The following is a 13370-nucleotide window of genomic DNA, read 5'->3' as shown; positions in this document are numbered from 1 at the left end:
AGGCCGACTGGTTTACGATAGTTTACACTCGTGAGTGCAGATCTGACTTCTGCCACCGAGATGTGTGGGACACAGCCAGCAGTATGGGATGATGCACCAAGATGGAGCTTTGTCTGCCTTCTCAAAACAGACATGAGACATTGAGTTCATCTGGTAGAGATATGTTGCTGCCAGAGATCACCCCTAATTTTGTTGGTGTTCTCCCCTGCCACAACCATCTGACAGTCCGCAATAACCTACCTGAACTCCCGGTGGCTCAGCATTTCAACTCCCCCTCCCATTCCCAATCCGACCTTTCTGTCCTGGGTCTCCTCCATTGCCAGAGTGAGCAACACTGGAAATTGGAGGAACAGCACCTCATATTCCGCCTGGGTTGCTTACGTCTGGATGGCATGAACGTTGAATTCTCCCAGTTTTGCTAGCCCTTGCTGTCTCCTCCCCTTCCTTAACCCTCGAGCTGTCTCCTCACATCTCCCCGCCCTTGGGCTCCTCCTCCTCCCTTTTTCCTTCCTTCTCCCCCCCCACCCCCCATCAGTCTGAAGAAGGGTTTCGGCCCAAAACGTCGCCTATTTCCTTCGCTACATAGATGCTGCTGCACCCGCTTAGTTTCTCCAGCATTTTTGTGTACCTTCGATCTTCCAGCATCTGCAGTTCCTTCTTGAACACATGTCATCGGAAAATCGTTTGATTGACTGAATCATCCAGCTTGTTTTGGAATCCTCTTTTAACATCACTGATAGCTTTATAGAGAATATAATTGGCCTCCTTGTACAACACAGATCATCCATCTTCAAAGCCTCCGATCTGGACTTTAGCAGAGAATGAATCTCTGTTCATCTAAGGTTTCTAGTTAGGATAGAATCTTTGTCGGAATGCAATCATCAACACATTCTTGATGAAACCAGTGATGACTGAGTTATACTCATTCAGCTGGATGAAGTGGTCTTGGATAGGCACCCGTCCACTGACATAAGGCAGTCCTGAAGAAGACCCTTGGCCTCCACAGACCACTGCTCTATTATTCTCTTCACTGGTGCCTTGTGCTTCATTTTCCGTCTGTAAACTGGCAGGATTGATTCATAAGTTCTTGATTAGTAATGGCTATGGAAAGAAGGCAGGAGAATGGAGTTGAGAGGGGAAAAATAGATAAGCCACAATCATGACTCATGATGAGAGTACTCAATGGGCTTTGATCTGCACCTATGTCTTATGGTTTTATATCTCCTTAGGCCAAGATTGAGCTTTTCAGAGACTTGGAAGTTGCAAATGGCACTGGACTCTCTGCATGCTGTTCCAGAAGGGGATCTATTATACTAACGTATGGAATGATTTGACTGGATAGCATGGAGACAAGCATTCCACTGTATCTTTACACATGACAATAAATAAACAAAACTAAACCAAAATACATTTCAGATGGGGTGACTTTCAAACAAAGACACAAAGTGCTAGAGTAAAGGGCCTGTCCCACGAACATGCGACTCCATGCGGCAAGCACGACCTAAAGGGCCGGTCCCACCAGCATGCGCCTGCATGCGGCAAGTGCGACCTAATCTGGTCGCTGGAGCCGTACAGCCTCGCGGGGCCGGTCCCACTTCGATCGCCAGAGCCGTATGGAGTTGTGCGGAGCTGGTCCCGACATCGCGCGGGGCTCCGGAAAACTGACCGTGTTCAAAAATTCTGCGCGGCAACGGCCTGCCGGTCCACAGCTGCCTCAATGTCGTATGTCACGCGTGAACTTCCCGCGGACTTCGTTCGAACTTCATGTCACTCATTCGACCTCCGCACGGCCCCTGCTTCTGGTTTGGTCGCGCTTGCCGCATGCAGGCACATGCTGGTGGGACAGGCCTTTACTCAGCGGGTCAGGCAGTATCTCTGCAGATCATGGGTAGGTGACCTTTCAGATGCTACCTGACATGCTGTGTTACTCCAGCACTTTGCGTATTATTTTGTCCAACAGCATCTGCAATTCCATGTTTCTATATGTATTTTCAGTCTCATTTAAAATGCCAAACACACACACACAATTGTGAACAATGTTGGGCCCCATACTTGATGATGGATGTGCTGGCTCTGAAAAAGGTCCAGAGGAGGTTTACAAGAATGATCCCAGGAATGAGTGGGTTAACATTTGATGAGCGTTTGATGGCACTGGGCCTGTACTCACTGGAGTTTCGAAGGATGAGTGGGGACCTCATTGAAACTTTTCGAATAATGAAAGGCTTGGAAAGAGTGGATGTGGAGAGGATGTATCCACTAGTGGGAGAATCTAGGACTAGAGTCATAGTCTCAGAATTAAAGGACATTGTTTTTGGAATTTCTTTAGTCAGAAGGTGGTGAAACTGTGCAATTCTTTTTGTGAGGAGGCAAAATCAGATATTTTTAAGGCAGAGATAGATAGATTCTGGATTAGTACGGGTGTCAGGGGTTATGGGGAGAAAGTGGGAGAATGGGATTAGGAGAGAGAGATAGATCTGCCATGATTGAATGAGAGACCAAACTTGATCAGCTGAGTTCTGCTCCTATCACTTATGACCATATGACCACCCACACACAAGAAAACACTCTCATGAAATAAATTACATTTCATACATAGATACATAGACAATTGGTGCAAGAGTAGGCCATTGGCCCTTAGAGCCAGCACCGCCATTCAATGTGATCATGGCTGATCATCCACAATCAAACCCCGTTCCATCCTTCTCCCCATACCCCTTGATTCCGCTAGCCCTAAGAGCTCTATCTAATTCTCTTTTGAATGCATCTAGTGAATTGGCTTCTGAGGCAGAGTATTCCACAAATTCGCAACTCTCTGTGTGAAAAAGTTTTTCCTCATCTCAGTTCTAAATGGCCGGCCCCTTATTCTTAAACTATGGTCCTTGGTTCTGTACTCCCCCAACATCGGGAGCATGTTTCCTGCACCTAGCGTGTCCAATCCCTTAATCATTTTATTGTTTTCTATAAGATCCTCTCTCATCCTTCTAAATTCCAGTGAAAAAAGCCCAGTCACTCCATTCTTTCATCAAATGATAGTCCCACCATCCTGGGAATTAACCTCGTGAACCTACACTGCACTCCCTCAATATCAAGAATGTCCTTCCTCAAATTAGGCGACTAAAACTGCACACAATACTCCAGGTGTGGTCTCACCAGGGTCCTGCAGAATGACCTCTTTGCTCCCAAACCTCTTTTTATGAAGGCCAACATGCCATTAGCTATCTTCACTGCCTGTTGTACCTGCACGCTTACTTTCAGTGACTCATGTACTGGGACACCTAAGACAGGTCTCGTTGTACATCTCCTTTTTCCTAACCTGACACGATTCAGATAATAATCTTCCTTCCTGTTCTTGCCTCCAGAGTGAATAACCTCACATTTATCAACATTATACTGCATCTGCCATACATCTGCCCACTCACCCAACCAATCCAAGTCACTCTGCATCCTCATAGCATCTTCCTCACAGTTCACATTGCCACCCAGCTTTGTGTCATCTGCAAATTTGCTTATGTTACTTTTAATCTAATGTTACTTCATCTAAATCATTAATGTATAATGGTAAATAGCCGCGGTCCCAGCACAGAGCCTTGCGCACCCCAAAAGTCACTGTCTGCCATTCTGTAGTAAACAGCTGTGGTTCTAAATGTTACAACTGCCTAAGTTGTGAACATTTCTTTGAAGGCGGAGATGAGCTGATGGGGTTACCTATTCCCCATCCTTACATTAGAGGGTGCTCTTTTGAAACTACTGTTGAGGTCCGTTTCTTAAGTCAGTCTGATCTAAACTGTCGGGAAGAATGTGACGGGGAAAATGTGTTAACTTTTAACTAACATAATTTACCCTGCCAGTCAGAATGGATGCTATTAATACGAAAATAGGTCGTGTGCCATGCGGAAGGAAACCGCTATCCAAATATAGTAAACTCGGTGTGTGAAATATAATTGTGGCTTGAAGTAGGGTAAAACATTTTGTATTAAACAAATTGCCCCATTATTTCAAATGTTAAAGCCAATTTGCTATAGAACGATAACCAATTCAGATGCCACGTTTCTTTGTTTTACTTTAGCTGTCAGAAAATGTGCTCGAATGCTAAACGCGCGCTGGTTAAATATTTGCTGAACATATTAGGTGGGTCAAAGTAACAAGTGCACATTGGGAATCAGTAGCTTGTGCGCTGATAACAGTAGCGGTGTCAATGCGGACCTCCTCAGCTGGAGAATATATATATATATATATATATATGCTGTAGATGGTGTATAAGGTGCAAGAACAGACAGCCACTCCGGGACAAAGCGTGAAGCAAGAAGGTGAAGTTTGCCTGAGGATTGCCGGAGCAAGCTGAACAGCGGCAGCGGCAGAGACAGGCAGACACGTCGGACCTCCGCTGCCCAGGAGCAGGCGTGAAGCGGGTGTGGTTCGATCCGCACCTTCCGAAGTGATGGGGGCGCGTTGAATGCTGCATCCGACCCAGTCTCACATCGCACTCACTCTGTGGATGGATTTGAAAACGGGGGAGAAAAAAAGTGTGGAGATTTGAGAAGGAACACTTCCGGTTATACACACACACACACACACACACACAGTGTATGAGCGCCCGGCTTTCTCGCTCTAGTCTAGTGGAGCAGCAGCAGCAGCAGCAGCGGCAACGGTAGCATCAGCGAGCGGCCAAGTAACGGGAGTCAGTTCTGCTCTCTCATCTCCCCTGCCTGGCTCAGCAGGCTGGGGCTCACGCCCAACACCCCTCGCCCTCCAGGATAATTGCATTAATACGCTTTTTTTGGATCCTGTCTTCGGGGCTGTTTCCTGTGGTTCCTTTTACATGAAATCATATCATTACTGGGTGGAGACGTTTGTTTTCATTTTGAGTGTGTGTGTGTGAGGGGGAAGGAGACGGAGGAGGGGACAAGAAAGGATTTGACTGGTCAAGTCGGCAAGTGCAAACTTGTGTGGCGATGGCGCGAGTGGGGAAGAGCAGCTTGCTGGGCGCTGGGCTACTGCTGCTGGGAGCCTTAGCCAACCTGCCGCGGCTCAGCCACAGCCAGGAGCACCGAGCAGCAGACTCCGGTAAGGAATTTTTAGCTTTATTCCAGATTCCCTCCCCAAAACAAAGACCAACGCTGCACGCAGCGCCGACTTATTAAACTTTATCTCTCCCTGCTGCAGACGGAGCGGCGTTTCCCTAGACGTTTTTTTTTTTTTGGTGTTGCTTGTGTATGTTTTAATTTTAAGTGGGAGCACTTTGTTTTGCTTTTAAATGTTGCTTTCTTCCCCGGAGTTATTTCCTACTATCCTGAAGTCTGGAGGAATTTACTGGGTTGCGTTGCTGAATCCACGAAAGTTAATGTTGGTCCTTGAATTAAGGAGGATTTGGTGACTCGGTAACTGCATTGTTACGGTTTTTGGTGTGTTTGTGAGTCCCTTATGTTTGGTTCCAGTGTTCGGGGTTGTTTCCTGAGGTTTATTTGAGATGAAATCAGGTTATCGGTGAGTGAGTGAAAGTGTTTGTTTTATTTTTCTACTTGTTATCCCCGCATAGATTTGCATAAATGCTCCGACTGGGTTGGAAAGCAGCATGCTTTATGTTTTTTTTAAATAAAATGTGCGTTGAATAGACAATAGACAACAGACATGAGTAGGTCATTCGGCCCTTCGAGCCATTCACTGGTGCACTTAGCACATCTGGCACTTCGGTCTTCTCTTGGGGTTGGGTGTAGGAGCCCCGAGTGCTGTCACTGGGGCTCACGACTCCTTCATACTCCAAACCTGTCTGTTTATGCCTCCTATCATTGTCTTCTTTCCCCGGCGTTTCCCTCTCTCCTTCTCCCTTGCTCCCGTTCTCCTTCCCCTTGGTTCTAGAGATTGTTACTTAACTACTTTGTGTTTAACCTCCGCGCCAAACGAATAATGTTTTGTACGAAGCAGAGCACCGTTTCCCTTCGATGCTCCGAATCAACTTGCGCTTTGCTGCCCGCTTGTTTTGAGCTGATCAAACGGACCCGTTTGCACGCCACATGTTTAAGTAGTTTTACTACAACGAGAAACAAAACAAAACGACGTTGACACATCATTTTGGCTGCTGATTTGAATAAGGTGTGTTTCGCAAACAGTGCACATTGAAACGGGGGCACTTCGCTGCACCGTGTCACGGACGTGTAGCTTGCTTTGATCACTGCACACTTGAACGTGTACAATAGACTCGGTCATTTGGAGTCGGAAATTTAATGAACTGTTTTCGATTTGGACGAATTACTTTTGACTGAGCAATGGGCCGAAGACGGCGGGAGTGCAGGGAGTTGGGCTGAAGTCGGGGGACGCTGAGAGAGAGCTGTGTGTTGTTTCAAAGTGTTGCCAAATTGGGAACGGCGTTAGTTATCACAGACCGGCAGACCCATTGACGGGCTGGCGATGTTGTTATTCAAGATTTCTCTCTCGTGCACGCACACACACACACACACACACACACACACATTCAAGGAATGATTTTGTCTGTTGTTTTGTTGAGCAATCGCCTTGGCAGTAAGCGAACCGTGACAAATGCACTTATTGTCCACGAAACAGCCTCTTGAAGCTCCGCGGCAGGTCCGCAACGCCTCTAAGATCCCTCACTGCTTATGACAAAGCCACTGTCGTTAGTTGCTGTATTGCGAGTACCACTCACTGCAAATCTTTTATTATAAAATACGGCAACAAACTATTCGGCTCCTCAAATATCCAACCTCGTCTAAAGGTATTGCTAATTCCATTATACATGCATCCTTATCTAACTGTGCTCCACTATTAGACTGGCAAGACTGGCAAGCCTTTGGGTTTTAAAGAAAAATGTTCACATTTGGGGTAATCAAACTTTTTTTTGGATGTTTGGTTTCCATAGCGCCGCAGGTAACTGGTAAGTGAATTTTGACCAAGATATTGGATGGCGCCTATTTTTTGGTGCGTGAAAAACAGAGTTGTTTGCCTGTCGAAAAAATAAAGTGAAATTGGCCAAATCTCAACATTGGAAACAGCATTAGGATGATTTGTCCATAGGTTCAAGGATTGAAGGAACATTTGTTATTGTTCCTGACCAGACTTAGTCACACCGCATGGAAGCAGGCCCTTCAGCTCAACTTGTCCATGCCGACCAAGATGCCCCATCTATGCTCGTCTCACCTGCCTACTTTGGCCTATATTAATCTAATCTTTTCCTACCCATGTGCCTGTTCAAATGCCTTTTTAAATATTGCTTAAATGTTGTTAATAGTTGAATGCATTCCCACATCGAAACTATTAGCCTTTAAAGATGCAGTTCACATTGTAGCCAGTCAGCAACAATTCACACTGTGGCAGCCACAGAAGGGAGAGAGGCTACAGGGGAGGGGAAAGACCTCGAGTGGCTTGATTATTTGAACATGACATAGAAGTCCTTGTAAGTGAACTACTTTGGAGGAGCAACGTTTCCTGTGGTTGGAAGAGTGAGGGTGGCGATGAAGTACTGGACGCCCACCCATGGTTGGAAGAGCCTGGCAGAAGATGATAGTTCATTCCAGGGGATGGAATGGGTTGCAGCGTGGAGTAATGACATTTCACAATCTTACAGGGGATGGCAAAATAGCCTGTCTTGTGCTATGTAAACTATTACTTGTAAAGACCCATTGCATGGGCGTCTGTGCATATACACACACACACCCATGCTTCCTTGATGGCTTATGAGGCAATGGGACTCAAACTGCCTTGAGTCAAGAATATAGAAAGTTGTGTTTGTTAAAGTTTCATTTTGATCACTACAACCCCCCCCCCCCCCCCCCCCCCCCCCCCCCTTTTATAAGACCTTGTTACCTCTGCATCACTGGGAAGTTGAATGAATGTAGCCTGCAAGTGCAACCATCTCTCTATCGATTTTGCAGGGTATTGTGAGAGGGTCTACTTTCTCTAAACCCTAAATACAGTGAGTTCAATTTAGTTTATTGTCACTTGTACCAAAGTCGAGTGAAAAGCTTTTTTTGTTACATGCTGTTCAGTCAGTGGAAAGACTATACACGATTTAGAAAAATAATAATTAGATACTCAAGCAGAATCAGTTTGGTGCTATGAAAGGGAATTGACGTTTGAAAGATTTGCTAATGTTCTTTGAGTGTGTTACAGGATGGATAAGGGGATATCAGTAGATGTATTTGGATTTATTATAGGCATTCAATAATGTGCATAGATTACAGTGAAAGAAATGTGTGGAAATTGAGATAATGTATTGGCATGGATGGGACTAGGGGCAACGTAGTTAATTAATAAAACATGGTTTGGGTGAATTACTCTTTTTTATCATTGCACTCAATAACTGATAGGATGCCACAGGAATCAGTACTGAGACCTCAACTATTTACACTCTGTATCAATCAATTAGATGAAGGGTGCCTTGCAGCCATATTTGCTGATGATACAGATAAGTTGGTTAGCAAGTTATGGGGAAGTAGCAAAGGGCCTGCAATGGAATATAGTGGACAAGAATTAGAAGATGGAGTATTATTTAGAAAAGTGCAGGAGATCTATTTTGGAAGGAAGAATGAAAAAACAAATTATTATCTAAAAAGTGCCAGATTGCAGAGGAATCTGGATGTTTCGTAATATGAATGTGACGAAGCTGTGGAATTCATTGTCACAGGTGGCTGTGGAGGACGTCAGTTGGTATTTTAAGGTGGAGATTTACAGATACTTGATTGGTAAGGGTGACAAAGGTTAGGGGGGAGAAGGTAGGAGAATGGGGTTGAGAGGGAAAGATAGATCACCCCTGATTGAATGGCGGAGTAGACTCGATGGGTCGAATAGCCTACCTCTGCTCCTATGACATGAACATAAATGCCTGAATAGCAAATAGTCATAAAGTTGATGGAACGTTGGCTTTATGAAGTGAATGTAATGTTGAACCATTGGGGGTGGTTCCTGGGATGAAAGGGATTGATGTATGAAGAAAGGTTGAGTAGGTTGGGCATTTATTCATTGGATTTTATTGAAGTATATCAGAATCTAAGGGGAAGGATGCTGAGAGGATGTTTCTATAGAAAAAGGGGGCATCGTTTCAGAATGGTCACTTGGCCATTTAAGATTGAGAACGGCATCGGTCACTTAAGATTGAGATGAGCAAACGGGAGTGTTGGTCCCCGAACACGGCATCGGCACTCACCCCGGAGACAGGCGCACCCACAGGAGGCAATAATCCCCCACAAGGAAAATTCTGGAATTTTCTGGGGGGGGGGGGGGGGGGGGGATCACCCCCCTATCACACACCCCCACAAGGAAATTTCTGGATTTTTAAATTGTAAATGAAACCTCTACCCTATACATCCTGACTGGCATGACAAGTGTAAAAGAGAGCTTAAAATGTGAATAACATCAATTTCTATCTAGATTTGGATGTAATATGTTGAAAAGCTCTAGATAGCACATCACTCAGCACTATGGTGGTGGTGGTGGATGTGCCTGGATCAAGATGTAATACTTCAACATTTTAACTTTTTTAAATGTTAAAAATGAGATTTATTCAGTTCAGTTCTTTCTTGTTGCTTCTCTTGCTCCCCTCTGTTTTGCGTTCTTTCTCGTTGTTCCTCGACATGTTCAGTTAGTTCTTGTTGAGTCTCTTGTTCCCTTCTGCTCTTTATTTCCTCTTGATGTCTCTTTGCATCTTTCCTTGACCATGCTGCAAATCGTTTGTTCCCTTCACGAGGTTCTTGGGGTGGAGAGGGGTGATAGCGGTAAAAAGGGGAGGGTAGTGTCTTGTGTTCTGTGTCTTGTGTCTACTGTTTGTGGGTAAGTGTGTCTGTTTAGTGTTCAGCCATGAGCGAATGGCGGTGCGGGCTCGACGGACCTGGTGGTCTACTCTCGCACCTACTTTCTATGATTCTATGATTCTATGATTCTCTTGGCATGATGTAAGAAAGAGGTAGATATTCATCAGGATGTAAATAATTTTCTAAATTTCTAAATACAATTTTATCTATTAATGAACTCTGAAGCATTTAGATCAAAATAGCAATCTATTTGTTTAAAATAAAATAAATCTCAATACAAATGGTTCTTTTTTACTTGCCAGTTTCTGTTCTGCCTTCTTTGTCGTTGATCGTCGACATTCAGTTCCTTCTTGTTGCGTCTCTTGCTCCCCTCTGCTTTGTGTTCTTTCTCGTTGATCCTTGACATGTTCAGTTATTTCTTGTTGAGTCTCTTGTTTCCTTCTGCTATTCACATGTTACCATTGGTATTAATGACTCTGCCCCTTATGTAAATTATCCCATTGTCATTGGTGGACTGTGGATGGCATTATTACATCATCAGTTGAAGCTGCTAGAGGAGTGTCTCTGGGAAGTAGTTGGTTTTGCTCAAATTTTGCTTTTCTAAAAACTTTAATCATCAATAACATGAAATAAAGCATCAAATCAGAAGGGAAACTGAATGTGGCGTGGACGGGAAAAATGTGAGTAAGAATGTGGAAAATTTTCAGCGCTGCCGCGCAGCATTTTGACGACGATATTGAAAAAAAAACACATACACATACGGAAACACACACAAGACAAGAGATTTAATAAGCATTTAGATTATATTTGGCACCAATGTTTTTTTTTTGCATAGTCCTTTTCTTTTTAGTGTCTTGCAAAATTTATTGTATAAAAAATGTTATGTATAATTTGTGTTTTAGTCTGAGTCCATGTGCCTGTACAGGATGCTGCTGTAAGTAAGATTTTCATTGTACCTGCACCATACTGTGCACATGACTATAAATGCGACAGTTTTTAATTTATGTTGGATACAGCGTGGAACGGGCCTTCAGCCCATCAATTCCATGCCGATCATCGATTGTCTATTCACGCTAGTTCTATGTTAATCCACTTTCTCGTCCACTCCCGACACATTAGGAGCAATTTGGAGGATTATTAACGTGCATGCCTTTGGGATGTAGGAAGAAAATGGAGCACGCAGATGAAATCCACATGGTCACGAAGAATGTGCAAACTCCACATGGGTAACACCTGAGGTCGGGATAAGACCTGGGTCTCCGATGTTGTCAAGCAGCTGTGCCACTGTATCGACTTGACGGGACTTCCAACAACCAAATCAATGTTGCATATCAGCAAGTTGCCCCCCTACATGAGAAGGGAATGCTCCACACAGGAACAAATCGCTATCCTGCAGGAGCAGTGTGATGTCACTTGTGAATTTGTCTTTCTTATTCAGAAGCAGGCTCTGCTCACACACCCTTCATGCGAGCCGATTCCTGATGAGATTTCATGGAGAACTGACTCAGGTTTTTTGTGAAGACAACAGGGACCAGGCGCCTGTGATTGAGAGGTGGTCAACTGTGTCAGCTTGGGATCCGGTGGTTGAAACATCGACAGTGCAGACAGAATGCCATTACATTGTTGCACATTTGTTTACCCAGTCTGGTGAGAGATCATCTGATCACATGGTTTGCTGATTCAGAACATTGATGCCCTCTCTTGTGAGGGCACAGATTCATATCCCATGATGTATCAGCTCAGAGATACAGCTCGGAAACAGGCTCTTTGACCCACCTAGTCAGCGCCGACCAGCGTTCCCCGCACACTAACACTATCCTACGATTTCACCGCCTTCTGGACAAAACACCTGCGCGTCTTTGGAGTGTGGGAGGAAAATTGCGAATCCAGAGAAAACCCATGCGGGTCACAGGGAGAATGTACAAACTCCGTACCGACAACACCTATTGTCAGGATCTAACCTGGGTCGCTGACGCCATAAGGCAACAACTCTACAGATGCACCACAATGCACCCTAGATGTGTGCTGCCAGAATGGTGAATTTAATCCGCAGTCAGCAATCCTAGATTCTTCCTTTTGCTGCCACTCAGCAACAGCTTTGCATCAGCCTATACATGGCAGGATCTTTTCAAAGGTTATATGGATTTCTGTGTCCACTGGCAGTGAAATGGAACAGGCGTTTAGTGGCCAGACTGCAAATACTGTGATGTAGGGCTAGGGCATCAAAACCAAATGACCTGGCCGTAAAATGGGAGCAAATCTAGTGTCTGTAATTTTCTTCACATTTTATGAAAATAAATGTATCATTAATATATCATTTCAATTGACCTTGCTACAAATATTTTCTCATGTCTAGTTCTATTGAAATATGATCTCATTTAGTGCAAAAAAACACTTAATTAATTAATTGTGTAGATTTAAGTTACACAGTGCAGCAACTTATGCCATCATAACCATGCCTCACCTTGAACAATTACCTATGCCATATGGATGTGAGTGAACCTTTATTATGTTTTATGGGAAAGTTGTGGAAGAGAAATGGAGGACATTTAAAGGTGAAATTTTAAGAGTACAGAATCTTTATGTCCCTGTTCGGTTGAAAGGAAATATTAAAAATTGGAAAGAGCCATGGTTTTCAAGAAAATTGGACACGGTTCAGAAAAAGAGAGAGATCTACAATAATTATAGGCAGCATGGAGTAAATGAGGTGCTTGAGGAGTATAAAGAATGGAAAAAGAATCTTAAGAAAGAAATGAGAAAAGCTAAAAGAAGATATGAGGTTGCTTTGGCTTAAGGTGAAAGTAAATCCAAAGGGTTTCTACAGCTATATTAATAGCAAAAGGATAACGAGGGATAAAATCAGTCCATTAGAGAGTCAGAGTGGACAGCTATCTGCAGAGCCAAAAGAGATGGGGGAGATATTGAACAATTTATTTTCTTCGGTATTCACCAAGGAGAAGGATATTGAATTATGTGAGGTAAGGGAAACAAATAGAGTAGCTATGGAAACTATGAGATTCAAAGAAGAGGAAGTACTGACACTTTTGAAAAATATAAAAGTGGATAAGTCTCCAGGTCTGGACAGGATATTCCCTAGGTCATTGAGGGACGTTAGTATAGAAATAGCAGGGGCTATGACAGAAATATTTCAAATGTCATTAGAAACGGTTATAGTGCCGGAGGATTGGCGTACTGCGCATGCTGTTCCATTGTTTAAAAAGGATTCTAAGAGTAAACCTAGCAATTATAGACCTGTTAGTTTGACGTCAGTGGTGGGCAAATTAAAGGAAAGGATACTTAGAGATAATATATATAAGCATCTGGGTTAACAGGGTCTGATTAGGAACAGTCAACATGGAATTGTGCCTGGAAGGTCATGTTTGACTAATTTTCTTGAATTTTTTGAAGAGGTTACTAGGGAAATTGACGAGGGTAAAGCAGTGGATGTTGTCTATATGGACTTTAGTAAGGCCTTTGACAAGGTTCCTCATGGGAGGTTGGTTAAGAAGGTTCAATTGTTGGGTATTAATGGTGGAGTAGCAAGATGGATTCAACAGTGGCTGAATGGGAGATGCCAGAGAGTAATGGTGGATGGCTGTTTATCAGGTTGGA

The 13370-nt window shown here is 43.9% G+C and overlaps 1 protein-coding gene across 1 annotated transcript in view; it reads left to right on the top strand.

The window, feature by feature from the left end:
- Nucleotides 1-4249: 4249 nt before the first annotated feature.
- The window catches only part of plxdc2b (plexin domain containing 2b), a 476090-nt gene continuing 466969 nt past the window's right edge, over nucleotides 4250-13370 (top strand). Inside the window, exons 1-2 of the mRNA XM_055648826.1 lie at nucleotides 4250-4307; nucleotides 4867-5064. Coding sequence (XP_055504801.1) covers nucleotides 4250-4307; nucleotides 4867-5064 — 256 coding nt within the window. The remainder of the gene's footprint in view (nucleotides 4308-4866; nucleotides 5065-13370) is intronic.

Source organism: Leucoraja erinacea, chromosome 2 (genome assembly GCF_028641065.1).
Source record: "Leucoraja erinacea ecotype New England chromosome 2, Leri_hhj_1, whole genome shotgun sequence".
Taxonomy (NCBI): domain Eukaryota; kingdom Metazoa; phylum Chordata; class Chondrichthyes; order Rajiformes; family Rajidae; genus Leucoraja; species Leucoraja erinaceus.
This window is presented reverse-complemented; position numbering and strand designations above follow the sequence as displayed.